Source organism: Trichechus manatus, unplaced genomic scaffold (genome assembly GCF_000243295.1).
Source record: "Trichechus manatus latirostris isolate Lorelei unplaced genomic scaffold, TriManLat1.0 scaffold00145, whole genome shotgun sequence".
Lineage (NCBI taxonomy): Eukaryota > Metazoa > Chordata > Mammalia > Sirenia > Trichechidae > Trichechus > Trichechus manatus.
In genome coordinates, this window is record NW_004444081.1 from 5,508,906 (window position 1) to 5,536,187 (window position 27,282).

A 27,282-nucleotide genomic window follows, 5' to 3' on the forward strand; every position below is an offset into this window, starting at 1 on the left:
GTCTATGTTATCAGAGAGAAAAGCAGGCAGATAAATGTATTACGAACAGCATAACACAAAGCACCTAGGTTTGGGTTCGTTTGGAACTGTTTTTTCCACTCTTAGTTGGGATACCCCTTGTTTTAAGTGTTGGTGACATTTGCGTCCCATGTTTCTGAGAATCCAAAAGTGGTGGCATGCATTTGTGAAAAGCCTTACTACTGTAAGCGTTGAAGAGAAGCAGTCCGCCCTTACTACAGGGTAAAAGTAAGCAACAGAGCAGGGTGAAAGCCAGATGTTGGTCTTAGTGCTGACTAGCTGAGCTCTCGGGCTGTAGTTTTGCGTTCCGTTGACATAAAGAGAAGTGCAGGGGCCAAGGAGTGTCCCATGGATGCACAGTCACGTCTTTATTATCCAGAGGCCCTTCAGCCCACCAGCACTTCACCAACGTGTTCCCTTTGCTCTTTCTCCTGCCGTCTTGTGCATCTGTACGAGGGCACAAGCAGGGCAGAATTCAAGTTACCTTTTATTAGTGGCTTTGGGAAACGTTTTATGGAAGAGGAGATAGAATTTACCAACCCGCTTCTGCCGGTCACTACAGATACATGCAAGGAAGAGACTTTTGGGATCTTCAGACGCCTCTCAGCAGGCGGATCCTTCTCCCTGAGCTTTGTAATTCATTATCAAAATGGCAGCCCTTGGGTTCTTCTAAAAGCCCTTGCTTGGAGAGGTGTGCATCAGTCTGGGACCCCTGGACTTGCTTTCTATCACATGTACTCCCTTTCTCTTATTCCTTGGTGTCCTCTTCTCTCCTTACAGTCTTCTGTTTGTGCCAAGATTGTACAGCTCCTGGGACAGAATGAGGTTGACTATCGCCAGAAACAGGTGGTCATCCTGAGCCAGGATAGCTTCTACCGTGTCCTTACTCCAGAGCAGAAGGCCAAAGCCCTGAAGGGCCAGTTCAACTTCGATCACCCGGGTGAGTGAGGGTGTGTGTGTGTGTGTGTGTGTGTAGGGTATCTTTGATCTGTTCCTGAGAAAGTCTCGTAACCTCTCTGGGACTGCCCCCTTGTATAAAACGGAGGACTGTTAACGACTTTGCAGCGTCATTATGGGGCTCGTATGAAAGAAAGAATTCTGAAACGCATTATGTTGCGTATGGCTCATTAAATACCAAATGAATCTGTATCTGAACAAGGGTTACACTGTATGACCATTTTACTCATGGCTGGCCATGACACAGCATATAAATACACGTGGCTGCTTCTGCCTCCGCTGTCTGTCTGAAGCAGCCTGGGCCGCGCACCCCTACACCTACTCCACACGTGTGCACAGGGCATGTATGTTAGTCTCACTGACTGGCAGAAGGGGAGATGGGAGGGTCCGGGGTGGCTGCCAGGATGGCTTTGCCCTGACAGTCCCAGAACAGTGCACTCTCCTTTAGTAGGTTTGTGGCTTGGGTTTCTTATAATTTGTTGGAATCAAAACTTCTTAGCATGGTGCTTATTGTACGGCCTTAGTCATGAATGTGGGGTCCCTGCATAGTGCATAAGGTTAGCCCGCTCGCCTGATAACTGAAAAACTGGAAGTTTGAGTACACCCAGAGGTGCCTTTGAAGAAAGACCGGGTGATCTACTTCTGAAAAGTCAGCCATTGAAAACCCTGTGGAGCACAGTTCTACTCTGACGCACATGGGTTCGCCATGAGTCAGGATCAACTTGATGGCAACTGGTTTGGTGTTTTTTTTTTTTTTTTTTAAAGTTATAAGTACAATCCCCAGGATAACAGCTGAACTTAGAGAGGAGGAGAGAGATGTCTGAGGCCAAGGATGGCAGTGTCAAAGGAGAAAAAGGAATTCAGTGTATCAGAACTCATTCAGGAATTCTAATTTGGGACACAGAGACTTTTCATTCTTTACTGGGTAGACATCTGGCTTTGAGGGATGCACTTCTCTAGGTATGATGTTGGGATTGCGAGGATTCCCTGTACATGATTGCAGGAGAGGTCATTTTAAAATTAAGAAGCATTTTTACTGCTTGGTTTCCTTCAGATGCCTTTGATAATGAACTCATATTCAAAACACTCAAAGAAATCACCGAAGGGAAAACGGTCCAGATTCCCGTGTATGATTTTGTCACCCATTCCCGGTAAGTGAGTTGTTTGGGGCCTGGGATTGCTGCCCTTTGCTCCCCTGAGGGCCCCACGTGCCCTGAGACCCCTCTTCCTCATTCCCTGCCCGGTGCCCTTGTGGCCTGCCTTTGAAGGGCAGGGGCAGCAGCATGCACTGTGGGTGTGCACGGGTTGAGGAGTTCATCCAGGAACTTCCGGGAACAGTCCGGTCATCACATGGCATTAACTGAAGGTTCATGAATTTGGGCTTGGGCAAGGGACTGAACATTTGTTCTGATCTACATCCCTGAGCTGTTGTTTCTGGAACAAGACATAAGGGGGCAGGGTTAGAGGAAGGGCAGGAAGAAGAACAAAGAAGAGTGTTCTTTCTGCTCCTGGTGTACTTGTGATGGGATGGTGTGGAGAGGTCTGAAGGCTCTGAGGTCACCACAGATGCTGATCTCAGAATCAACCAGACCCTCCAGAAAGCTGCTTACGGCCTTTCTTGCATACTTGCATACTTTCTTGCATATTTATCTCAGTCCAGTCAATCAGTCAAGTGAATCCAGTGAAGCTTCTAATGTAATCATCCAGTTCAGGAGTAGAGGAGTGGCTTGACCTCTGTCCTCCTTTCGTCTGAGTGGTGGGAATAGGCTCCTGAAGGACTCCCACTCCTGCTGGCCAGGCCCTCAAGGCCCTGGACCATTGAGCCCCCTTCCGAGCTGTACAGAATTCCCAGCTCACTCTTGGTTTTAACGTTACATCCTTTGGGACTTCCCAGCCAGACTCTAAACTCCTAAGTGGTATATTATACCAAGTGTGATACCTTGTATTTTCTGGGCTGGTGGTTGCTTAGTAAATGTAGTTTTTAGCTCTGGCTTATTTATCCTACCAGTTTCCATTCTTCCTTCCTGGTCCCTTTATCTCACTCTTCTTACGAGTTTAATTTTTTTTTTAAATGGGAAATTAAATCTCATACTTGTTCTATTAGCAGGTGTTTCTATTAGTTCCTTTAGTTTTATCTCCTAGTCTGCCTTTAATACAATGCACTACACACTCTTTTTCTCATGAGCCAGATTTGGCCAGAGGAGGGAGAAGAGAGAACGCTTGTCACACGGAGTGGGGCTGTTTCCTTACTCACCTTCATCCCTCACCTGCATCTTCTGAAGCACTTCCTTTTATGGGCCAGACTCTACTGTGCTGCAAGGTCAAGGAACAAGATACCATGCACCACTTCTTCTGTATCAGTCTGTTTTTCTAACCAAACCACTACAGATACTGCAGAAATGGAGGTAACATGAACATTGAGGGTGCTGGGAGAGTGCATCTGGAAGGCTGCAGCCAGATAATCAGAGAAAACAGCCCCTACTGACTCCAGCCTCAGGCACTTGGTGCAACTCATGCTGTGTAAGGTGTTTATGTAGGCACTAGAGCAGGAGGAGCTAGAATTCGTGGAAGAGCCTATGAAGCCACTGCATCTGGGCCCACAGCCTTGAGTTGGGAGCTTATGGCATGATTTGTGGAGTTTCCTTGTCTGGCTTTTATGATCTTCTGAAAATTTCGGTGTTTGCTTCACTTGCATCTCTCATGCGTTCCTCTCATTGGCAAAATACCCTGGGGCTGTATAGGGAAAGGGATTCTGGGAAGTGCAGTTTCTGGCTCAGAAGGGGGAGTGATGGTGGTGTCAAGTTGACAAGAGACAGTCCAGCCCTCCACCTCCCAAGGAACTCACAGTCCAAGGTGAAGAACGAAAATGAAGCATGGTAATTAAAGCGAGGGCATGTGGCGGGGGGAGGCGTGGAGGAGGGAGGAAGGGCTGGTGGGTTTAGAGCAGGTGTCATAGAGTAGGCAATATTTGAGCTGTGTATTGTTAAGTATGTTGTTGGGGAAAGGGCTTTCCAAGGTGTGATGAGTAGGAAGGCATTTCAGGAACAGGCACAGGCAAGCGTGGTGGGAATTGCAGTCACTTAGGTGTAGAGGAATGGGGACTGGTGTGTGGGGAGAGTGGCAGGAGATAGAGGAGGCTGGGGAGGCAGGCAGGCCTCACATCATGAAGGGCCGTGGAAGTCAGGACCAGGTGCGCACGTGTTTGTGGTCGGGAGCCACAAGCAGCTGTCATGTAGGAGTGGAGAGATCATCCTCGGTGGCAGGAGAAAGAAAGGATTCAGGGATGTCACTTATGAGGCTGTTGGATTCACCCAGCTGAGAGATGGGTAAGGGCCTGAAGTAAGGTTGGAAGTGAGGGTGGTGGGCAAGAGTCGGGCCTCACCAGTGCGGGGTTGAGGAAGGATGCAGTGAAGGTGAGTACCTTATGCAGCATGAATTCCATTGAGTTATGTATGGACCAGAGAAAACCCCAGCAGAATTCGCACTACAGAGATGCTTCACTTTTTTTTCCTGGTTTCTCTCATACCTTGTACTTTAAAACCTTATTCTTCAGTGGCCCATGGAACTTCTGCTGATCACCCTAGATCATAGCACTCAGCACCCATCCCCCCGCCCCAACACACACAACACACACTTACTGTCCATGGGCCTCCTGTTTGACACCCATCTGTTCAGGGTTAACCGATCCCACCCCACCCATGGGCCTTTGATAGTGAAGTATGCAGATTGCTGGACTGAGGCTGAGAAGACAGAAGATGCCTCCTCACTGCAAACATTCATCTCTGGTCTTCCCCTTCTCATAAGCCACATGAGAAGGTTAAGCTAAATTATCTCACATGCCCCGGCCAGCTCATCCAGGTTTCTTGTCTGGACTTCCCAGCCAGACTCTAAACTCCTAAGTACTATGTGTGGTTCCTTCATATTCTGGACTAGTAGCTGTTCAATCAGTGTTGTTGTTTTGAAATTTTCTCCCACCTACATCTCCACGTGGACTTGGGAAATAATGGATTCCAACTTCTCGGGGCACCAGCAACACAGCAGGCAGCTCTCTTGTCCTTCCTTTCCCAGGAGGCACTTCTGTGGAGTTGGAAAACCACCTGCTCCTTTTTAGTACTTATCAGTTGGGCGTGCTCACAAGTGTTTGATGTAACATCAGTACCCGTGAATCTAGCACAGCCGCTGTCCTTAGTGTGTGTTTGAAGTGGAGCCCTAGGGACGCTACAGCACATTCTTTGTGTTTCCCAACGGACCTTCCACCGTCTCCTTAGCCCACAGGAAGTTCTTAAAGTGGCTCATTTCACTCACCCATTGATCCTTTGTTTTCTATCCGTTTGCCTTCCGAAGTCTCTCCAACCGGCTGCCTTGTCCTAAACCACAATGGGCACCCTGTTTTCTGGCGGCTGATGTTCCTCTAGACCAGTGATTCTCAGCCCTGGCTGCTCATTAGGAATACCTGGGGAGCTTTTAAAAAAATACTGCTACCCTAGCTTCACCCCAGACTAATTAAATCAGAACCTCTGGGGTGTAGAGGCGAGGTGTAAGTATTTTTTAAAAAGCTCCCAGGTGACTCTGATGTGCGTCCAGAGCTACACCATTCTGGCTAGTTCCAGAGAGTCTCCTAATCTCACCTGGTCTTTTTCTCCTGTCTTCCACACCCTGTATTCTGCTACCTTGATAGATACCCAGCAGTGCCTGCTGTAGAATTTAGATACAAACCCAGAGTCCAAGCTAATAAGTCAGAAAGTGTGGGAGAGGAGGAAGTTTGAATGAGATCCTCTTTTGTTGGCAGCTGCTTCTGTTGAGCTCCTTATGTTGGCACAGATAAACCTATTGTCTTAAGGAACTTAAAAAAAAATTGTTTTCTTTAGTTTTACTCAACAGATGTTTGCTGGTCTACCAGTCAAGGTTAGCAGTAAACCCCGCAGTGGTACTCGTTACCTCTCTTCCACTGAGTTTTGAGCAAGAGGCATTGGGTGCCATGTAGGTGGTTATAGAATAGAATCAAAAGATAAGGATACAGGTAGTCCCCGACCTATGGCATATTCGAGTTATGACAAACCACTCTTAGGACAGTCCGTGATTCTTTTTTTTGGTACCTCTTATCATTAGTAATATGTACTACATACAGTGTTGCAGCCTGTAATTTGCTGATGTTATCATTCTCAGTTGTAATGTTTCCAACCCCCAAAGACAAAGATCGGTTTTATAAAGACGCTGATAATAAAAGGCAATAATAACGAAAGCTTAAAAAAGATGATATCTGGCATATGTCAGAACTGACTTAAGATGGAGTAGTTATTGGAACAGAGTGTAAGTCAGTGATTACCTGTGCAGTGAAGGTTGAGGCAAGACAGAGCTGGACCCGAGCAGGTGCCATCTGTGAGAGGCCCATCACTTACCCATTTTAGCAACATTTCACTCCCTTGGCTTTTTAAAATTTTGTTTTTATTGTAAAATATATATAGCAAAAAAAAAAAAAGTTTGCCATTTTATCCATTTTTAAGCGTACTGTTCAGCAACATTACTTTCACCATGTTGTGCTCCTGTCACCACTGTCCATTTCTGAAAGTTTTACATCAAACAGAAACACAGTGCCCTTCAGTAGTAACTCCTACCCCTCCCTCCTTCTACTCCCTGGTACCACTAATAAACTTTTGTCTCTGCATTTGCCTATTCTAGATATTTTATATAAGTGCCACTATACAATATTTGTCCTTTTGTATCTGACTTATTTCCCTCAGCATAGTGTTTTCAAGGTTCATTCATAGTATAGCATGCACAGTGGTTAAGAGCTGGGCTGCTAACCAAAAGGTCGGCAGTTTGAATCCAGCAGCTGCTCCTTGGAAACCCTATGGGGCAGTTCTACTCTATCCTCTAGGGTTGCTATGAGTTGGAATCAATTCAGCGGCATTGGGTTTGGTTTTTGGTTTTTATCAGGACTTCATTTCTCTTTATGACTGAGCAATATTCCATTGTCTGTATGTACTGCATATTGTTTATCCGTTCATCTGTTGATGGACACTTGAGTAGTTTCTACCTTTTGGCTATTGTGAAAAATGCTACAGTGAACATTGATGACAAGTACCTGTTTGAGTCCCTGCTTTCAAGTATGTTGGGTAGATAGATACCCAGGAGTGGCATTGCTGGGTCTCACTTCCCTCCCTGGCTTTAGAAGTCATATTTATATTAGTATCTGCTTGTACTTCCCAACCCTGAAGGGTAGAGTAGGTAGACGAGGCAGTGTATATCCCTGTTTTATTGATAAGAAAGAGGAGCTTCAGGGAGCTTAGGGTGATGGAGCCAGAAGAGACACAACTCCATATTCCTTACTTCCATTTAAATTCTTTCTCCTCTCTATCCTCTTTTCTGAAATTCCCTTTCCTGTCTTGTCTCTCTCCCTCTATCCTTCTCTCCCTCCTTCCTTCCCAGGGCTGGATGAGGAGGTGAGCTTGTTAAGCGAAAACTGAGTGTTTAAAGTGCAGATCAGAAGAGTGTTAGGTTCCATAGATGCTAGGCATGAGAGCATTCCTGGAGACACCTTGGAGAAAAAAAGAATTCACATCTACTTTTGTGTGTCTTTGTTCTTCACTCAACAGCAGGCTTTTTATTCCAAGGAGAGGGATGTCTGCCCACTGTTTTGCTTTTTGGTGAAAGCTTAGAGGAATCTGCTTAAAGGAGACCTTTGCCACCACTGTGGGTGACATGTGGTAGCATGTCACGTTGCCCTTATTGGGTCTTCATTGGTGGTCGGAGGGCTTTGTAAGGCTGTGTGAGTGAACCTCTCTCACCCCTGCTTTCAGTCTGTGGGAGAAGGTGTGCATAGGAGTTTGACGTGGTGAAGGAGCTGGAGCAGGGAGTGGCACTTCATTCAGTCAGAGGCTCATGCTCCGGTCCTCATCTCCCTTGCTAGCCCTTGCCTGGACTGGCCCATCACCTGCTCTGTGCTTTGCAGGAAGGAGGAAACAGTGACTGTCTACCCCGCTGATGTGGTGCTGTTTGAGGGGATCCTGGCCTTCTACTCCCAGGAGGTACGAGACCTGTTCCAGATGAAGCTCTTTGTGGATACAGACGCGGACACCCGGCTCTCCCGCAGAGGTGCGTTCTAAACATTTCAGGTGGCCCTATTGTTGGCTACCTTGGGGTCAGGGGAGACAAGGGCGTCCCCCACCCCATATGAAGCCCATGCCTTTCCTGAGGCAGCTGCGTGGCTGCCCGGCACAGCCTAGCTGCGTCACTGCTGCCCCAGGATGTCCTGCTGCCCAAACGCTTGGTGACATTTGAAACAGGATTAGTCACTTTACTCTTTTGGATAAAGTAAGGGTTATCCAAAGGTCACTGAGATGAAATAAGAAGTTGATGTTCTGGTTTCGCTGGAAACAAATTTGATTAACTGTTCAGTTCCTTACGAATTTTCCACAAGGGCGTCAGAATCAAGATGGGAAATCAACTGTAGGACATCTGGGCAAGGATACCCTGTGCCTAGGGTGCTGGGCAGCTGCTCCCTCTGCCTCCTTCTCTGGGCCTTTATTATCCAGAAAGCTTTATGGAGGTTTTGTCATTCTTTCCAGCTAGCTCAGAAGCCGAGTCCGTCGTTCCCTCTGCAGGCCTTCTTAAATGTGTGCCTGTGCAAGGCCCCATGTCCGCTGCAGTGACGATGCAGATGCTCATCAGTTGGGAGCTGAACCTGAGGGGTCATTGAATAGACAGTTAGTTGGCTTCTGCTAGGAGAGATGGAGAGGCTTCATGAAGGAAGCAGGGTTGGTTCTTAGATGTGGGGGGGGTAGAGTGATGACAGAGACAACTTAAGTAGGTGAACAGTGCAAATCTAGACCGGCATTGGTGTGTTCCGAGCTGCGGGTGGTGGAGCTTAGAGAGGGTTGTTCAGAGACACACTGGAAAATAACCTAGGGGCCAGGCTGGAGACTGGGAGGCTGAAGACTGAAGTTGGTTCCTGGTGGATGGTGTGAGCTGTCAAGGGGTTTTGAGCATGGGAAGTGAAATGACCACTGCTCTATGTTGGAAGATTATTTTGACAGAGGAAATGTAGGTGAAGATGGCAGCAGGGGAGGTGTTTGAAGACTGTTCTGGACTAGAGTAGAACTGTCATCCTTAGGTGATGGGAAGAGGAATGGAGGGGTGGGGGGAAATGAGAAAGGTATTGGCAGTTAGAACTGACAGGGCCCAGCAAGGGCAGTTGGGGGGCGGGGGGTGTTGGCTGAGGAGAGGAATGAAAGGGTGACCAAGTTATGAGTCTGCATTATATGGATGAGGGAGCAGACACAGGAAATGACAGTGATAGCGCCTAGCCACAGAGTAAGTGATTGGCAGATTCAAATTTCATAAGCTCCAGCCCAGAGTTTGTGAAATTCTCTCTTCTGGGTTCATGAAGTAACTGTAGTTTTTCTGTTTCAGTCCTATCATTACAAGAACTATGAATGGAACCAGTAGAATATAAACAAGTTCCTGAATGTTATTCTTCTATTCTAAGTAGTATGTGGTCCATACTCTCTATTGTCTTTTGATCCCAGATGGGTGGAGGAGAGGGTCGTGTTGTGTAATAGAAAAACGTATTGGAATGGGAATTCAAAACAAAACCCATCGCCATCGAGTCAGTTCTGACTCATAGTGACTCTGTAGGGCAGAGAACTATTCCATATGGTTTCCAAGGCTGTAAATCTTTATGGAAGCACACTGCCACATCGTTCTCCCTTGGAGAGGCTGGTGGGTTTGAGCCACCGACCTGTTGGTGAGCAGCCAAGTGTTTAACCACTGCACCACAGGACTCCCAGAGTGGGAATTGGGAGGCCTGTATTCTAGTCCCAGCAGGCCTTTGAGCTAGCGTTGTGACTTTGTGACCTCGCCAGGCTTGGGTTTCTTTATGGGTAATATGGGAAAGACAAGCCAGCTTTTCTAATGGCATGGCTTTGGTCGGGCAGAGCTTTGTGGTCTTTGATAGACAATTGAGCCTGACACACCCCATGCTTCTGCCCCTGGCCCTGATTTGTCACCTGAATCCAGAGTCCCCAGTCCCACCTTGCTGAGCAGCTTGGTGTCCAGAGGAGCTTGCCAAAATTGGGAGGCAGCATGATAATAATGGAAAAAACAGAGCATTTGGAGTCAGGTGGACTGGGCTTAAATCCTGGTTTCACTACTTACTAACTTTGGGCAAATTATATTTTAACCTCTTGGTTGTTGTTAGGGGCTGTTGATTTTCCAATTCATAGTGACCCCATGTGACAGAGTAGAACTGCCCCATAGGGTTTTCTAGACTGTAATTTTCATGGGAGCAGATTGCCAGGTCTTTCTCCTGTGGAGCTGGTGGGTGGGGTTGAACTGTTAACTGTTAGCGCTTAGTCATTATGCCACCAGGGCTCCTTTTACCTCATTAAATAGTAATTATGCTAAAAGATAATTAAACTAATGATTTAGTACCTCTGGGATAGTTGTGAAAGTCTTGTGGGTAAAATGCCTGACAGCGTGGTGGCAGGTAGGAGATGGTCGATAAATGATAATTGATAATAATAGATATATTAAGAGCACAGTAGATATTGAGGGTCAGAAATTTGCTTCCCCTGAGGTGAGAAACACTGTTCCGTTTCCTGTCAGGACTGGTCAGAACCTCTGGGTGAGTCTGGTCTGGTCGGGTCATCAGGAGCTAGTGACACCTGGGGTTGATAATAAATAATGCAGCAGGTGGTACCAAGGATGCAGTAATGCTCGGGGGAGGCCATGCAGGAGTGGATGCAAGACGTTGCCCAGGAAATTAGAACCAAGTTTTGAGTAGCAGTACTCGGAAATAAATTGAATCTTGGTCCCTAATTCAAATTGATAATCATGGTATAGATTAAACTAAAAATCCTCCCTCTCAACACAACAGAGAGTCACTGATGGAGCAGGAGAAAAGTGGGGTGCAGAACTCAAATTCTAGTAAAAAGGCTAGACTTAATGGTCTGACTGAGACTGGAGGAACCCCAGAAGACATGGCCCCCGGACTCTCTGTTAACCCAGAACTAAAACCGTTCCTGAAGCCAACTCTTCAGACAAAGATTAGACTGGACTGTAAGACATAAAATGAAGAGTGTGCTTCTTAGTTCAAGTAGATACATGAGACTAAATGGGCAGCTCCTGTCCGGAGGCAAGATGAGAAGGCAGGGAGGGTCAGGAGCTGGTTGAATGGACATGGGAAATCCGAGGTGGAAAGGAGGAGTAGTACTGTCACGTTATAGGGGTAGCAAGTAGGGTCACATAACAACGTGTCTATAAATTTTCGTATGAGAAATTAACTTGAGCTGTAAACTTTCACTTAAAGCACAGTAATAAAAAAAAAAATCCTCCCTCTCTTTCTTGAACTGGGATCCTTAGGTGAAATAGGGGAGATATGCGAGGTAATTGTGGCCTCTCTGGGGGTTTCTTAGGCTCAGTTCTACAACCCGTCTGCCCTGATACTGCCTTGGACGTAGGCTGCCGCATTCTCATTTCACATCTGTGTCTTTACATGCCACCCACTGGCAAGTCACTTTCCTGGTGGACAGTGGAACTTTTCCAAATATTATCTCTATAAACTCATTCCACATAGGACGAAAAGCATGCATAGCATGTGCTTTGTAGGGTTGGTGGTGGTATAGGGCGAAGGGAAGAGAAGAGTTAGTCAGGAGCAGCTGTTATACATGAGGACATTCCAGGAGACTCAAGTTAGCTCCATGATTTTGCCCACTGTGTGCCATACTGTCCTGGACATATGACCCTCACAGTCTGATTTGAGGCTCATGTGGGAGAGAGCTGCCTTTGAGTGATGCAGCCCTGGGGAGAATTACCTCTCCTGCCCATGGGGACCCGTTGTGCTTCTAGGGAATCGATTTCCAGCAGTGCGTGCCTCCACCTTCCCTCTGTGTGTGTTAATCACCCACACTTGAATACAGCCAGGTGGGGAACGGAGGTGAGGGAGGGCGCCTTGGAACTGCTGACACCTATTCTCTGTGCCGTAATTCTGTGTGCCTAGTTCACATAGAATTAAAGCTGCAGTGGGCCTTCAGGGATGTTCAGTCTGACCTTTTACTATAGGGTAGTGAGTTTCCTCACCTAATTTCTAAAGTGAATTGACTTAACCATTGAAGAATTGTCTTTATTCTGGGTCCTTCTAAATTTTGTTCTCAGCTTTGGCTAACCAGAAAGAGCATAGCTGGATTTGGACGGGCTGAAGCAGAAGGCCAAGCAGAGAATGTGGGTAGACTTGTAGCTTCCTGCCCTTTACCCTGTCCTCTGGAAGGGCCCGTGCTGGCCAAGCAAATGTGCTGGGAGTCAGATCGATGATGGTAGAGCAGATTTAACTCCCTTGGAGTTTCCAGTTTGTGCCAAGACCTTGTTCTGACTCAGTCACTGACTTGGCCCTGTTTCCTGACTGGCCCTGAGGAGCAGGCGATTCTCTGTAGGGGACTGGCTGGCTCCATGTTGTCCTTGGCTCAGAAGGGATTCCCAGTCTGTTTAAGGTGATAAGTCTATCAAAGGCTCTTGGGGAGCAGAGGCAGGCAGTGCCTTTTTTTTTTTTTTCCTCCTTAATCTTAATTATACATTTATTCTTTTTCTACTTTTTTAAAAAATTTCATTGCTGTTGTTGAGAATATACACAGCAAAACATGCACGAATTCAACAGTTTCTACATGTACCATTTAGTGACAGTGATTCCATTCTTTACGTTGTGCAGCCATTTTCATCCCCCTTTTCTGAGTTATTCCTCCCTCATTAACATAAACTCAGTGTTCCCTAAGGTTCCTATCTAATCTTCCGAGTTGCTGTTGTCAATCCGATCCCATATAGATAGTTCTTAAAAGAGCATAATGCTCAAGGCAGACCTTTTTTATTAATTAAGCTAAACTATTTTTTGGTTTTAAGAAGACTTCAGGGGGTATTTTTGGTTTAAGATTTAAAGATTATCTCAGGACAATAGTTTTAGGGGTTTATCCACCCTCCATTGCTCCAAGAAGTATGGATTTCATGAGAATTTGAAATTCTCTTCTGTATTTTCCCCCTTTTTATTAGGACTCATCTATGGAATCTTTGATCAAAATGTTCAGTAATGATAGCCAGGCACCATCCAGTTGTTCTGGTCTTATGGCAAAGGAGGCAGTTGTTCATGGAGGCAATTAGCCGCACATCCCATATCTTCCTCCTATTCCTGACTGTCCTTCCTCATGTGTTGTTCCAAGTGAATAGAGACCAATTGTTTTTCCTTGGATGGCCGCTCATAAGCTTTTAAGACCCCAGGCACTACGCATGGAACTAGGAGATAGAACAGAGGCACTAAACACTTTATTAGGCTAATTAACTGGGATGTCTCATGAAACCCTCACCCTGCACCTCTAAACCAAGGAACCAAATCCCATGAGGTTTATGGTTGTATGTAATCAGCCTTAGCAGCTACTCTTTGTTGTTGTTGTAAATACATCTATCACACAACTTTCGCCGATTCAGCTTTTTACAGGTGTACAACTTACTGACAGCATTACACTAAGCGGCTGTGCAACTCTACCCTTAATCAATGCAATCTTTCCGTCACCGTTCTCCCCCGCCCCCTTTTTCCCCTTCCCCTTCCCCTTCCATTTATTGGTAACCACTAATAAGTTTTGTTCTCTGTATGTTTGTCTTTTGTCTTTTTATATAAGTGAGGTCATACAGTATTTGTCCTTTTATGATTGACTTATTTCACTCAGCATAATGTCTTCCAGCTCTGTCCATATTGTAGCATGTATTGAGACTTCATTTCTCCTCCTGGCTGAGTAGTATTTCGTTGTATGTATGTACCACATTTTGTTTATCCATTAATGTGTTGATGAGCATGTAGGTTGTTTCTACCTGTTAGCTATTGTGAATAGCGCTGCAGTGAACGTTGGTGTACAAGTCTTTGCTTTCAGGTGTTTTGGGTATATATCTAGGAGTGGAATTGCTGGGTCATATGGTAGTTCTGTTTTTAGTTTTTTTAGGAACCGCCACATTATTTTACACAATTTTGCATTTCTACCAGCAGTGGGTAAGAGTTCTAGTTTCTCCACATCCTCGTCAACATTTATTGTTTTCTTTTAAATTTTACCCATCCTAAACAAACAAAAAACCAAACCTGTTGCCATCGAGTCGATTCAGACCCTAGTGGGAGTGAAATGGTATCTCATTGTGATTTTGATTTGAATCTGATGGCTAATGACTCTGTGCATCTTTTCATGTGTTTGGTGGCCATTCGAATGTCCTCTTTGGTGAGATGTTTATTCAAGGAAGTCTTTTGCCCATTTTATGATTTGGTTATTTGTCTTTTTTTGTAAAGTTGTTGAAGTTTTATATATATTTTGATTATTATATTCTTGCTGGATATATGGTTTCTGAAGATATTTTACCAGTCAGTAGCTTGTCTTTTCACTTTTTGGTAAAGTCTTTTGATGAGCAAAAGTTTTTAATTTTTGTGAGGTTCCATTTATTTATTTTGTCTTCTGCTGTTTGTGCTTTTCTATTAGATAATCCATTGTTAAAAGCTAGGCTTGACAGTGTTGTCCCTGCTTTTTCTTTTAAAAATTTTATGGTTTTAGTTTTCACATTTAGTTCCTTAATCCATTTCGAATTTGTTTTTTTGTATGGTGTGAGGCATGGATCCTTTTGCATGTGGAAATCCAGTTTTCCCAGCACTGTTTATTGAAGAGACTCTTCTTTCCCCATTGAATGGACTTAGCACCGTTGTCAAAAATCAATTGACCATAGATGTGTGGGTTTATTTCTGGACTCTCAATTCTATTTCATTGGTCTTGTGTCTATTGTTAAACTAGTACCAGCCTGTTTTTTCTTTAAACAGAAAGCACTGTTAAGAGTCCCAGGCTGTTTTGATTACTGTAGCTGTATAGTATGTTTTAAAGTCAGGAAGTGTGAGTCCTCCTACTTTGTTCTTTTTCAACATTGCTGTAGCTATTTGGGGCCTCTTCCCATTCCATATAAAGTTGAGATTGGTTTTTCTATTTCTGTAAAGAAGACTGTTGGAATTTTGAGCGGGATTGTGTTGAATGTATATATTGCTTTGGGTAGTACAGTTGTCCCTCTGTATCTGTAAGGGATTGGTTCCAGGAATCCCGTGGATACCAAGATCCACAAGATCAAATCCCTTTTATAAAATGGCGTAGTATTTGCATATAACCTACATGATCCTCCTATATACTTTAAAGCATCTCTAGATTACTTACAATACCTAATACAATGTAAATGCTATGTAAATAGTTGTTATACTGTATTGTTGAGGGAATAATGACAAGACATGAGGTGAACAATGCTCAGAGAACAAGTGCTGGAGAAAGACTGAGGATCTGTGAAATGGTGGGAGGCTACAGCAGGGTATGCCTACATATCATTTCATTTGTGTGGATTCAGCGTAGTGCTCTCTGCACAGCAAATTCATGTTTTGCTTTTGGGAACCATTTTTTCCCCCTCTCTTGACTATTTTCTTTCAATCCGTGGTTGGTTGAATCTGCCGATGCAGAACATTCCAATATGGAAGGCTAACTGTATTGACATCTTAACAACATTAAGTCTTCTGATCCATGAACATGGAACATCTTTCCAAGTCTTTTTTAATCTGTTTTAGCTATGTTTTATGGTTTTCATTGTATAAGCCATTCACGTCCCTGGTTGGATTTATTCCTAGGTATTTTATTGTCTTTGTTGCTGTCGTAAATGGAATTGTTCCCCTAATTTCCGTTTCAGATTCTCATTGCTGGTGTATAGAAACCCAACTGATTTTTGTTTGTTGACCTTGTACCCTGCAACTTTGCTAAATTCCTCTGTTAGCTCTAGAAGTTTTCTTGTGGACACTGGGATTTTCTGTGTCTAGGATTATATCATCGAGGATCATATCATCTGTGAGTAGAGATAATCTTACTTCTTTTCCAGTCTGGATATCTTTTATTTCTTTTTTTTTGTCTTATTGCTGTGGCTAATACAGTATTAAATAGAAATGGAGAGGGTGGGTACCCTTATCTTATTCCTGTTTTTAAGGGGAAAGCTCTCAGTCTTTCTCCATTAAGTATAATGTTGGCTGTTGGTTTTTCGTATAGGCCCTGAATCATATTGAGGAATTTCCCTTCTATTCCAATCTCTTTAGGGTTGTCATCAAGAAAGGGTGTTGGATTTTATCAAAAACTTTTTCTGCATCATAGAGATGGTTGTGTGGTCCTTTTCCTTTATTCTATTGATTTGGTATATTATGTTGATTGATTTTCTAATGTTGAACCATCCCTGCATTCCTGGAATAAATCCCACTTGGTCATGGTGTATGACTCTTTCGATATGCAGTTGGATGGGCAGTACCTTTTGATTTTGTGTGTTCCCAATGTTTGTGCAGCATTCAAACCTGTTTTCTATTTCCTTTTCCAGGGTGGGAACTGTAGTATGATTCCTCTTCCTATCTTCCGTATTTCTCCTTCTCTGCTGATGTCTTTCCATGTGGTGTTTGTGCCCTTCTGTCCCTCTCCCACTGTACCCCAATCTTCCCACTGCTCTGCAGGACTTCTTCTTACTGACCCCTCTCAGCTGAGTCTGCCCCATTGACCTGAGTTCATGGTTTCTGGCCAGCACTGGGCTGGTCTTCTCTGTCAGGACAGCAGTCACTCTCCTAAAGCTTCCTCAGGTCTTGTTGCCATTGTAATCCTCATGGATTATGTGCCATCTGCTTTGCTAAAGTGATTTATGTGCATCTCCCTGTATTCCTCTAATTACTGTCCCTATTGTTATTTTTTTTAATAATTATTTTTGTTGTTGTTGAAAATATACACAGCAAAACATAAATAGCAATTCATCTCTTTCTGCTTGTATGATCCAGTGACGTTGATTACATTCTTCAAGTTGTGCAGCCATTCTCACACTTCTTTTCCAAATTATTCCTCCGCTGTTGACATAAGGTCACTGCCCCCCAAAGCTTCCTATCTAACCTTACAAGTTGCTGTTGTCAGCTTGGTCCCATATAGTTATTTACGAGAGCACAAGGGTCAGGGCAGTATTGTCCGTATTATACAGTTAAGGAAACTGAGATTCAGAGAACTTAAGTCATTTGTCGAAGATCACAGGCTGTGTAGTTAGTGGGGTCAGGACTCAAATCCAGATCAGTCTGACCCCATGGCCCATGCTCACTAAATGGTAGAGTAGGAAGGGGCTTTTGGGCTACCGAGCAGACTCATGATGACTAATCTCCTCTGCCTGCTTTCTCCGTGAACATTTTCTCATCTTCAGTGACATAACAGATGAAGCTAGCAGGTCTGGCAAGATACGGAGTTGAAGGCCTGGGCTGAGGGTGGTAGGAGAGCTACGTGAAAGGCGTGGGTATGGGTGTGGGTGTGTGCGTGGGTGTGTGTGTGTGTTGGGAGAATGAAAGAGGTTCCTACAGTGCTAAAGCCTTCAGCAGTTCTGTGAAAGGCATGTCTTGTGAAACAAATCCAGCATCAGGTGTTTGCAGGGCTTTTTAAGAAAAAGCTGCCAAAGTGCGGGCGTGTGTTTGTTTTTTCCCAGCTTTGATACCCTTTTGCTCTGGTTTCCTTTTTTCTCTCGACGTTATCGGGAGACGTGTGAAGAATTAGAGGCCACCCTCTGTGTATTTTGGCCATGCTGAGCTCATTAACTACATGTGCCTGTGCCAGAACTCTGAGGCCTTATGGGGTGAGCCACGTGGCAGCTCTCCATGGCTCTTTGCCTGGGCCTCGCTGGCGGAGCTGCTGGGGACTCAGTCTTGAAGTGCTGGAGCAAACCATTTCCCGGCTGGAGAAGGCCCTGCTGCTGGTCTGGGCAGCAGTTAGGAGACGTTGTGGGGCAAGTCCTGACACATCAGGGACCAACCAAACGTTCTATTATCAGGCCTCATGTGAAAAAAACTCTTGGTAAGTCGAGGAGCTGGTATAGAAGTCAGATAGTAGTAGCATTAATATCTGACTCTCTGGAATGTGGACTTTCCGACAGTTTTCTAGCCCTCTGTCTGATCTTACAGACTTAATGTCAGCCTGGATCATAACCATGTCATCCTCCCTGTCTCCCTCCTTCCCCACACCCATGCATATGTGTGTGTGTGTGTGTGTGTGTGTGTATACAAACACAGAGTTATTTAGAGACCTGGTTTCCAGAAATGTTCACAAGTATTCCCTGTATTTGTTTACAGTGACCTTCACCATACCCCTGAGTCTGTTGCCTGAGAAATGGTTGAGGAGAGCTGAAGGGCCATCATAAATGAGTGTAGATGGATATGATACCATTTTGGGGTGAAGGGAGTGAGATTTAGCAGCCTGTGGTAATAAGATTTAAAATGACATCTATAGGGAGGGGCTGTTTTGATTGAGAGAATGTCCTTCCAAGCCCATGGAAGCTTCTGTTTCTTCTATCATCCTTTACTACTTAAGAGGAAACTGAGGCTCTGAGAGGTTGGTTTACGATGGCAGAGCCAGGATTCCAGCCCCTTAGGCAAGCAGTCTCTTTTCCATTTTTTGACAAAATAATAAGGAAAATGTATTTTGTGAAAGTCGCCGAGTAAAACTGACTGGGAGGAAGAAGATAGAAGATGGTGAGTTTGGTTAATCTGGGCTTCTTCACAGCCCCAGCCCACAGTTCCTAGACCATGCTGTTCTCATCTTTCACTAAGTGATTTCACTTTGCAAAGCTCTCTACTTGGGGTAGGCAGGAAACACTAACCACAACTGGATCCTCTCCCTCCCATCCCCATGCCCCATAGGGGCCGGAGTATGGGTGGGACACAAGAAGGATGAGTTTGCACATCAGCATTAGGTGGCTGGACTTCAGACTGCAGGTAAGTAAGTGTAGGGGGACAGTGTCCAGGTGAGCAAGGGAGAAAGTCTCTTAGCCACCTGACCCTTGGGCCAGGAAGCCCCACTACCTCAGGGTTAGACTACCACATCCTGTTATAATAAGCTCGCCAGGACTGGCCTGCCTTATTTTTTTTGTTGTTAACACTAAAATCGTGTTTGGGTTAAATGTTGCTTGGAAGAGGAAGGCTGCTGGCCTCAGCTAGCAGACTTTTGTTTCTGAGAGCAGTCTGTTGTAGCAGAATTTGACTGTATTAAGATGTAAAAACGTAACTTGTTTTTTCCGAAGCCGCCGTTGACCTGCACTTGGTCAAGTCTCTCAGGAACCCGGCTTGTGAATCACCCAGAGTAACTGGAGCAGCTGCGTAAGGCGCTCAAGAGAGCCCACTCTGCCTCAGGAAGGGCTGGCACGTGTTGGCTCATGCACCACTTACTTGATTTCTTGTTTTTCCTTCTCTTGTAGTATTGAGGGACATCAGCGAAAGAGGGAGGGACCTTGAGCAGATTTTATCTCAGTACATTACGTTCGTCAAGCCTGCCTTTGAGGAATTCTGCTTGCCAGTGAGTTGTGCTCCTGATTTTTTTTGGTCACCCAAATTTAAAATTTTATGACACAAATGAAGGTATGTAAATTGACAAAGCTCCCCAGCTTGAATCTCGCTCCTCTCTCAGCGATCCTTTATCTGGAAATCCTGAGAAAAGGCAGCGTTTGGCATTTTGTATGCCACTGTGGTCTCCGGAAGCTCTGTTCTGCCATTCTTGCTTGGGGGTAACCCTTTAGGATCCTGCCAGACCTTAGGTTAGTTATCTGTTTCCCAGTCCAGGTCTACCCTTCTCGCTTGTTGGAATTGTGGCATGGTGTGAGACCCTTTTGTGAGGGTGTGTCACCTCTAAAGCTAGTTAGTACTCAAGCCTTTTGATCTTCAGAAGGTCTGTGATGGTTAATTGCTAGTGCAGGGAAGGCTCTGCCACAAGGTGGTCCCTGCCTGTGTCTTCTGGCACTGCAGTTGATCCTTGCTTTGGCCCCTGTCTTAAGGTCTCATTTGGCAGAGTCATTCCAGTCTCCCTGGCACAGACTCACCTGTCCTCCCTGTGGCAGCTGGGCATTCTCGAGTGAGGGGGCTTTTAGAGAAGGAGGAAAAGGAAGCGGGGGAATTCTCAATTTCTAGGGAATCAGCCCTCAGTCCAGGAAACACCCTCTGTATCCTGGGCAAGACAGAAAAGTGAGTGATGAAGGTGGCCGCCAGAGACAAGAGGGGTGGTGTGGCAGGGTTGTGGTAGAGGAACATGGCTGGTGGAGAGCATAGCCTAGTTTTGGAAGGAGATGTATTTTAACTCAGGAGAATCCTATACCTGTGTCACCGTATCTTCTCCAATTTGGGCAAACCACCATCAAATGCCCTAATGAGTGATAATCAAGCTCTGAGAAGGGAAGAAGGAGAGATTGAGACTCAGCCTGGTCTTGAGTAACCATCTTTTGGGAGTCTGGAATCTGAAGGCATTGAGACGAGGTTTAGAGTGAGGCTGAGAATAGGGCTTTCTCTCTTTATCCTAGTAATTACCTTTCCTTTCTTCTCTCCTGGAAAAATGTGGCCCCCAGGTGTCTTTGTTTCTTTCAGCTTGTTAGTAGGTTTTGCTTCAAACCAGATGACTTTTGTTTCATACCAGGGACAGGTGGACTCTCTGAGTCAGCCTGAGTAAACTTGATGGTCACATTCTTTCCCCTGGAGGGGATTGGGTGACAAGATTAGGTTTCTGGAGAAGGAAGAGAGGGAGTTGGGGAGTCTGAAATTCTGTCTATGTACCTATCTGTGGACCTCTCCTGCTCTTTTAAACTTAATAAAAATATAGGAACCCTGGTGGTGTAGTGGTTAAGAGCTTGGCTGCTAACCAAAGGTCACCAGTTCGAATCCACCAAGCCGCTCCTTGGAAACCCTATGAGGGCAGTTCTACTCTGTCCTTATAGGGTCGCTATGAGTCGGAATCGACTTAACAGCAACGGGCTTGTGTTTATTTGGTTTTAATAAAAACATAAACTTATTATTGAACGTAAGTTATAGTTAAATCCCAATTCTCTGCTGTTTGGCTTAGTCATGATGAAGCTTAAAATTTTGGACGTTTTCTAGGTCGTGTCTATATAACAAGGAGCCTTGGTGGTGCAGGTGGTTAGGTGCTCAGCTGCTAACCAGAAGGTCAGCAGTTCAAATGCACTGGCCACTCCTTGGGAGAAAGATTTGGCAGTCTGCTTCCGTAAAGATTTACAGCCTTGGAAACCCAATGGGGCAGTTCTGCTCTGTCCTATAGAGTCGCTGTGAGTCAGAATTGACTTGACAGCACTGGGTCTACTTAACATCTCTCCACTGCCCACCACCTCTGAGCTGAGGAAAGACCACCTCATTGCCATGTAATCCCTGAACTTGGAACTCATAAATTGTCTGCTTGGTTTAAGTTGAATGTGGGCCTGATACAACTGCGTTTCAACAGTTCCAGCGCAGAAGTAGCACAGAGTAATGATGTCCATGTACTTAAGGCGTTGTCTGTATTAAACACTGGGACACAGTTATTTGTCAGATGGTCCACAAAATCTCAGCAGATGAAAAAAAGAATGTTTTTAACTACTGTGGCCTTAACTTTTTTAATAGTGTAATAACAAAGCCAATGAAAATAGTCATCGTAGGAATTATTTTTCTGGGTTCACCCTTGTGCTGAGTTGGAATCGACTTGAAAGCATTGGGTTTTGGGTTACCCTTGTGCTGACAATGAATGGCATCACCTTTCAGACTGTATGTAGAAGACCAAAGTGAACTGTATTCCCGCACCCTCGCCCCATATTGTAGTAAAATATGCATAACATATGTTACCGTTGTAACAGTTTTGACGTGTACAATTCAGTGTGAGCCCCTTTTAAGTTTGGGTTTTTCTAATTCATATTTTTCCTAGTGGTGAAGAGACAATTGTATGCTTGGTTTCAGAGCCCATGTTGTCTTTGCAGGCTGTATTAAGTTGAAACTGTGCTAAATGCTCATAACAAGTTTAACCATATTAGAAGAACTCAAGAAAAAGCTAATTGCTTATAATTTAGATAAACTGGTTGAAAATCCAGAGTAGATTGAATTATAAATTGGGTTTGAATTAATCACTCAATCTGGGCCACTTTCCCTGAGACACATGATCAGTAAATCTACATTTGCTATGTGGTTTTGCACCCTACCTGCTTTCTCACATCCACATTTCAACTAAAGAAAGCACTTCATTAGGTTTCCCTTAATTTCTACATGCTTTCACCTGAAGTTGTAAACAATACTATATTGGAAGCCTTAAGCCATTGCCCTCCGGAGACAATCATAGGAAGGCTGGCCCCTTCCCCATATTCCCATAGTGAGGGGTGTGGGCCAGTTTATCCCTGAACTTCTCTGTTAATATGTTGTAAACATCTTTCTCCACAGACGAAACAGTACGCTGATGTGATTATTCCTAGAGGTGCAGATAACCTAGGTGAGTCTGGAGGGGTGTTGTCATCCTGTGGGGACGTGACTTCTACGCTGTCAGTCATATTTGGGAACAGTCCGGCTAGGAACAGGCCTGTGTGCATATGCCTTTTTGTGCACAGGGGCAAACATGATCTTGGGCTTCTCTAGCAGAAATGTGTCGTCTTCTACTGTCACTCCCCAATGATGAAAGTTGGATACCTTACATCTGAGGCCATCTTTTGCAAAAGTAGATTCCCTGCTTAATCTGATTGAGAATGACCTGCCAGCAAAGTAACCAGTTACTGTCGAGTGGACTGTGAATTGTGGCAACCCCCATGTGTGTCAGAGTAGGACTGTGTTCCACTGGGTTTTCAATGACTGATTTTTCAGAAATAGATCGCTAGGTCTTTCTTCCAAGTAGTTGAGTGCGTTAACTGTTTGCATCACCCAGGGACTCGGCCAGCAAGGTAGCCCTTCTAAAGGTCGCTACTGTATTATGTACATGTTTTCGCTTGCCTAGGAAGTATGCGTATCTCTGGATTAGGCATCGTAGGGCAGAGTTGACCTGTAAGACAGAACCCCCTGTCTTCTCATTTCTTTTTAAAATTTTTCATTTTTCCTCCATTAAAAATAAAAGCTTATTTTTTCCTGAGCCATTGAGGAGTCATAGAGATGAGTACTTCAGAGTATATCTCTTAAGGACAAAGGCATTCTCATTCATAATCATAATATCGGCATCAAATTCAGGAAGCTTAACATCAATATAGTATCATTATCAAATATACTGTCCACATTCAAGTTTTGCCAGTTGCCTTGATAGTGTTCTTTCTAGCACCTTTCTCCAAATCCAGGCTCTAATCCAGGATTACACACTGCATTTAGTTGTCCCGTCTCTTTAGTCTTTAACCTGGAAATGTTCTTCTGCCTTTCTTGTCTTACATGGCACTGGTGTTTTTAGAGAGTGCAGGCCTGTTTTGTAGCATGACACTCAGTCTGGGTTGGATGTTTGCTTCCTCGTGATTGGGCTCAGTTTATACAGTCTGGAGGGAACAACCACAGAAGAGACGCTGTGTTGTGGTCTTCTCTCTGCATCATGTCAGGAGACACTTAACATCAGTTATTAACAGTTATTGGTGATGTGTTAACTCGGGTCACCTGGTTGAGGTGTATAATTTATTTCTCATGTTAATAAAGAGAGCCCTAACTTACTTTCTTTGGAGTAGAGGGCCTTCCCTGGGATCACCTCTGTCTTAGAATGTTGTTGTTAAATGCCGTCGAGTTGATTTAACTCATGGCGACCCTTATGTGACAGAGTAGAGCTGCCCCATAAAGGTTTTCTAGGCTGTAATATTTAAGGGAGCAGATCGCCAGGTCTTTCTCTCGCCAAGCCTCTGGGTGAGTTTAAAATGCCAGCCTTTCAGTTAGCAGCTGAGCACCTGACTGTTGTGCCACTCGGGCTCCATCTTAAATAGGAAGCTGAGAAGTTCCCTGGTGGAGGGGTCTCATAGCTAATTGGTGGTGTCAGAACCATGACTGTTCATCCTGTTGGGGGAATTTGGGTTGATTGCTTTATCCAGTGGTGACACTCTGCTGATCTCATAGGGAGCCCATTCTCTGAGGGTTCACCATGTGCTAGGCATTTTCTGTCTACTCCTTAGAACTCTCTTGGGAGGGAGGTATTATCAGCCCCGGTGAAGGTGCTGAGAGGGTGAGTGATTTGCCCAGGGCTAAGCCAGTAAGCGGCAGAGTCAGTTACGTGGGAGAATCTGGGAGAGCCTCTTGTTCTGTGTGCCCTTCCACCCAAGCAGAGCCCCTGCTCACAGCCGTGCACGTGTGTCCCCATGCCTCCGTGTCCCTGACACTCTACTGGTCTCTGCCCCACAGTGGCCATCAACCTCATCGTGCAGCACATCCAGGACATCCTGAATGGCGGGCTCTCCAAACGGCAGACCAACGGCTACATCAACGGCTACACCCCTTCACGCAAGAGGCAGGCTTCGGAGTCCAGCAGCCGGCCGCACTGACCCCTGCCTCCCTCAGCCTGCCGGGCCCCTATCTTGAGACAGGAGGAGGGGTCAGGAGGCACCCTTGAACTGTACATATCATTTACCTATGACATTACTGTATTTAAGAAAACACCATGGAGATGAAATGCCTTGATTTTTTTTTTTTTTTTTCTTTTGTACTTTGGAACGGCAAAATGAAACAGAACTTGACCCTGAGCTTACCTGACAAACTGTGCCAACTACTACTGGTGATGCTTAATTATGAATCCAACGTGTAACCAGTTATAAATATATATACATATATATATAAAAGGATCTATTTTTGTGTAAATGTACAGATAATGTAAAGCTATTTGCCGTAAGTATTTAGCAGGAGGGCTGTTTGGGGACTGGAGCTGGAGTTTTGTCAAGGGGAAATGGCCTCTGGTGTTCCTGGCAGGGCTAATGGCATATGGCCCCGAGCACCTGTGGAACTCTGATGGGGTGCAAAACCCTTGATTGCCTCCCCTGTCAGATGCCATCCTCTTGGAGCTGGACCTTAACGATATGACAATGAGAGATACTGTCTTTTTTGAGTTGAAATTAGGCAAGACCTCAACTCGAAAACCAAACTCAGGGAAGAGGCCCACTGAGGAGAACGAGCCTTGTGCATTTTCTCCTGCCCTGCTCACTCGCTGGCTGCCTGGATGGCTCGGTGACTTCCTCCTTACTTGCCATTTCTCAGTCTCTCCAAAAAGCCAGCACCGCCTCTTTTTTCTTCCCTGCTGGGACTTCCTGAGATCATTTCCTGGTCGAAACAGGGAAGGAGGGAATAGAATCGAGCCTGCTGTAGTGTCTGTGGGAACTCTGGTTCCATCTCCCTTCCAGGAAAGGAATGGACCAGATTCCTTGGGATGTTTCCTGTTGGGCTGAATACATGCAGCCCCTTGGAGCCTGGGCTTTGGTTGCAGACAGAAGTCTGCAGGAGTGGACTGGTCAGCCTCCACAGGAGAGCTCTGTCTATGTAGAGGGAGTGATAGCTTTTATTCACCGAGACCTGGCGATTGGCTCGCAGTGAGATGAGGGGCACGTGCACCTTTGATCAGGTGTTTTTACTGGCAGCATCACAGCCAGTATAATTCTCATTTACAGCACTTCCGAATGACTGTGGTGGCTGCTGGGCATCAAGGTTAGCAAGAGAGAGCTTTTAAGTCAGATGTAAAGAAGTTTGATTCTTAGCTTGAAAATATCTGCGGGAGGAGAATTCCAACTTTCCTGAGGGCTTCCACTTGGTGGAAGCCTCCTTCTCGGGAACAAATGCAGGTTGCTGAGTAACTCTTGGTGGAGGGATGAAGGAGGTTGGGGGAGCCCAGCTAGCCTGATGAGGTGTGATTATCGAGTCATAAGCTTCAGTTTTTCACCGCAGAAGAGCCAGAGCATATTCATTTGAGTGTTGTCCATCCTAGGGCTTGGTAGGCAATGCTCTTAGTTACTCCATTGTGGCTACCATTGCCTAAAACATCCTGGGATCCCCTCCCTCCTGGATTGCTCCCAGAGCCCATTTGAATCACACAAGTAAATATGTCTCCATTACTGTCCAGTCACACCAGATGTTTCCCACACTCAGCACCGTCCCTTTCTGTTCTCCTTTTCTGGACTCAGTTTGACTCTAAATCTGTTTTGCTGTTTCAGGAAGTCACACACAGCCACCGACAGCTTTGCCATTCAGGAGATTGTGCTGCAGGCTCTGGGGGCAGCTCCTGATGGCAGCAACAGCCTGGCTGGAAAGTGAGGGCTCCCAAGGTGCTTACTCACAGGGATGGATAGTTCTGGCACGTGTATTTAAGGATCAGTCTGTTTGTGGTCATGCCTTGTAGAGTTCTGAGATGAAGGGTGGACAGCAGAGATGAAGGGTGGATGGCAGGCCTGGGGCAGGATCCTGAGGACACAGGGCCCCCTGCCTTGAGAGGCCTGTCTGTACCCGGGTGAAGTACGTTTCTGTCTGCGAGAGCCCTGGCCTTTCGTGGGTATCATGCTCAACTTTACTTGAAGCTCCCAGGTGCCAAACCATTTAGTGCCTTGGCTGTCTATCCCACTGCCTTGTAAGATGGATTCTTCTCATCTCTGAGCCTGTATTTACTTAGCTGTTTCCTCATCTACCTGTGGTCTTGGGACCAAGCCTTCAGCCTCTCTGAGCTGTAGGGCTGCCCTGCCTTGTACAACAGTCACCAAACCTTGGTGGTTTGGCTTGGGGCACTGGGCAGTACTCGCCGGGTAACAGGCAGGGCTGTTGATGGCTTCTCCAGCTCTGTGATGCACTGCGTCTGGGGTAGGGAAGAACAGGAAGCTGTATCCCAGGATCTAGTCAATTGAGTATCTGAACTTGAGCTTCCTGTATGAGAAATCCTGACCTCCACTGGTATCTTAAGAACCACTGGATTTCGGATTCCACTGGAGAGTCAGGGGTAGGATTATCAAACTAGAAACTCCACATTCATCACCAGACACTCTTTACCGTTCAAGGAGGGGACAGATGAGCAGGGTGGGGTACTGTTGGTCATTTGTATATGGGAGTAGCTTGGCTTCAGAGCCACGAACCAACTGTTGAGGAAACACACATCTGGGTTGTCATGGAAGGCCTGGCTTCAGACTCCTTCACGTTAGCAGAACTTCTGTCTGACCCATGTTTCTTATTCTCGGGCAGCCTGTATGAGTGGAGAGATGAGAGCCTGTGAGAAGGATGCATGTGTTGAATGGACAGGGCAGGCCCTCAAAGAGGCAATGGTTACAGAACGGGATCTCAATACAGGAGGTAGGGGAAGGTGGCAGGGCCGGCAAATCTGGAAAGGTCTCCAGTTTACCTTCGCTCAGAACTAACGGAATTGCCCCTGCATTCAGCTTCTAGTCTTCGCTGTTGAGTGATCATGTGAATGTTGGCATTCTGCCTCTCCTGGACTTGGGACTGAATACTTGTCTCCATGCCCAGGGTGGGTTGCCAGTCTCTCACTAGGCCACTAGGTCAGGCTG

General features: G+C 45.5%; 1 protein-coding gene across 1 annotated transcript in view; it reads left to right on the plus strand.

Annotated features, from left to right (window-relative positions):
* The window catches only part of UCK2 (uridine-cytidine kinase 2), a 79,082-nt gene extending 54,503 nt beyond the window's left edge, over positions 1 to 24,579 (plus strand). The window contains exons 2-7 of the mRNA XM_004385769.2: positions 799 to 958; positions 2,030 to 2,126; positions 7,928 to 8,070; positions 19,264 to 19,361; positions 22,247 to 22,295; positions 24,155 to 24,579. Of these exons, the coding sequence (XP_004385826.1) occupies positions 799 to 958; positions 2,030 to 2,126; positions 7,928 to 8,070; positions 19,264 to 19,361; positions 22,247 to 22,295; positions 24,155 to 24,294 (687 nt within the window). The 3' untranslated portion in view covers positions 24,295 to 24,579. The remainder of the gene's footprint in view (positions 1 to 798; positions 959 to 2,029; positions 2,127 to 7,927; positions 8,071 to 19,263; positions 19,362 to 22,246; positions 22,296 to 24,154) is intronic.
* The last annotated feature ends 2,703 nt before the right edge of the window (positions 24,580 to 27,282 follow it).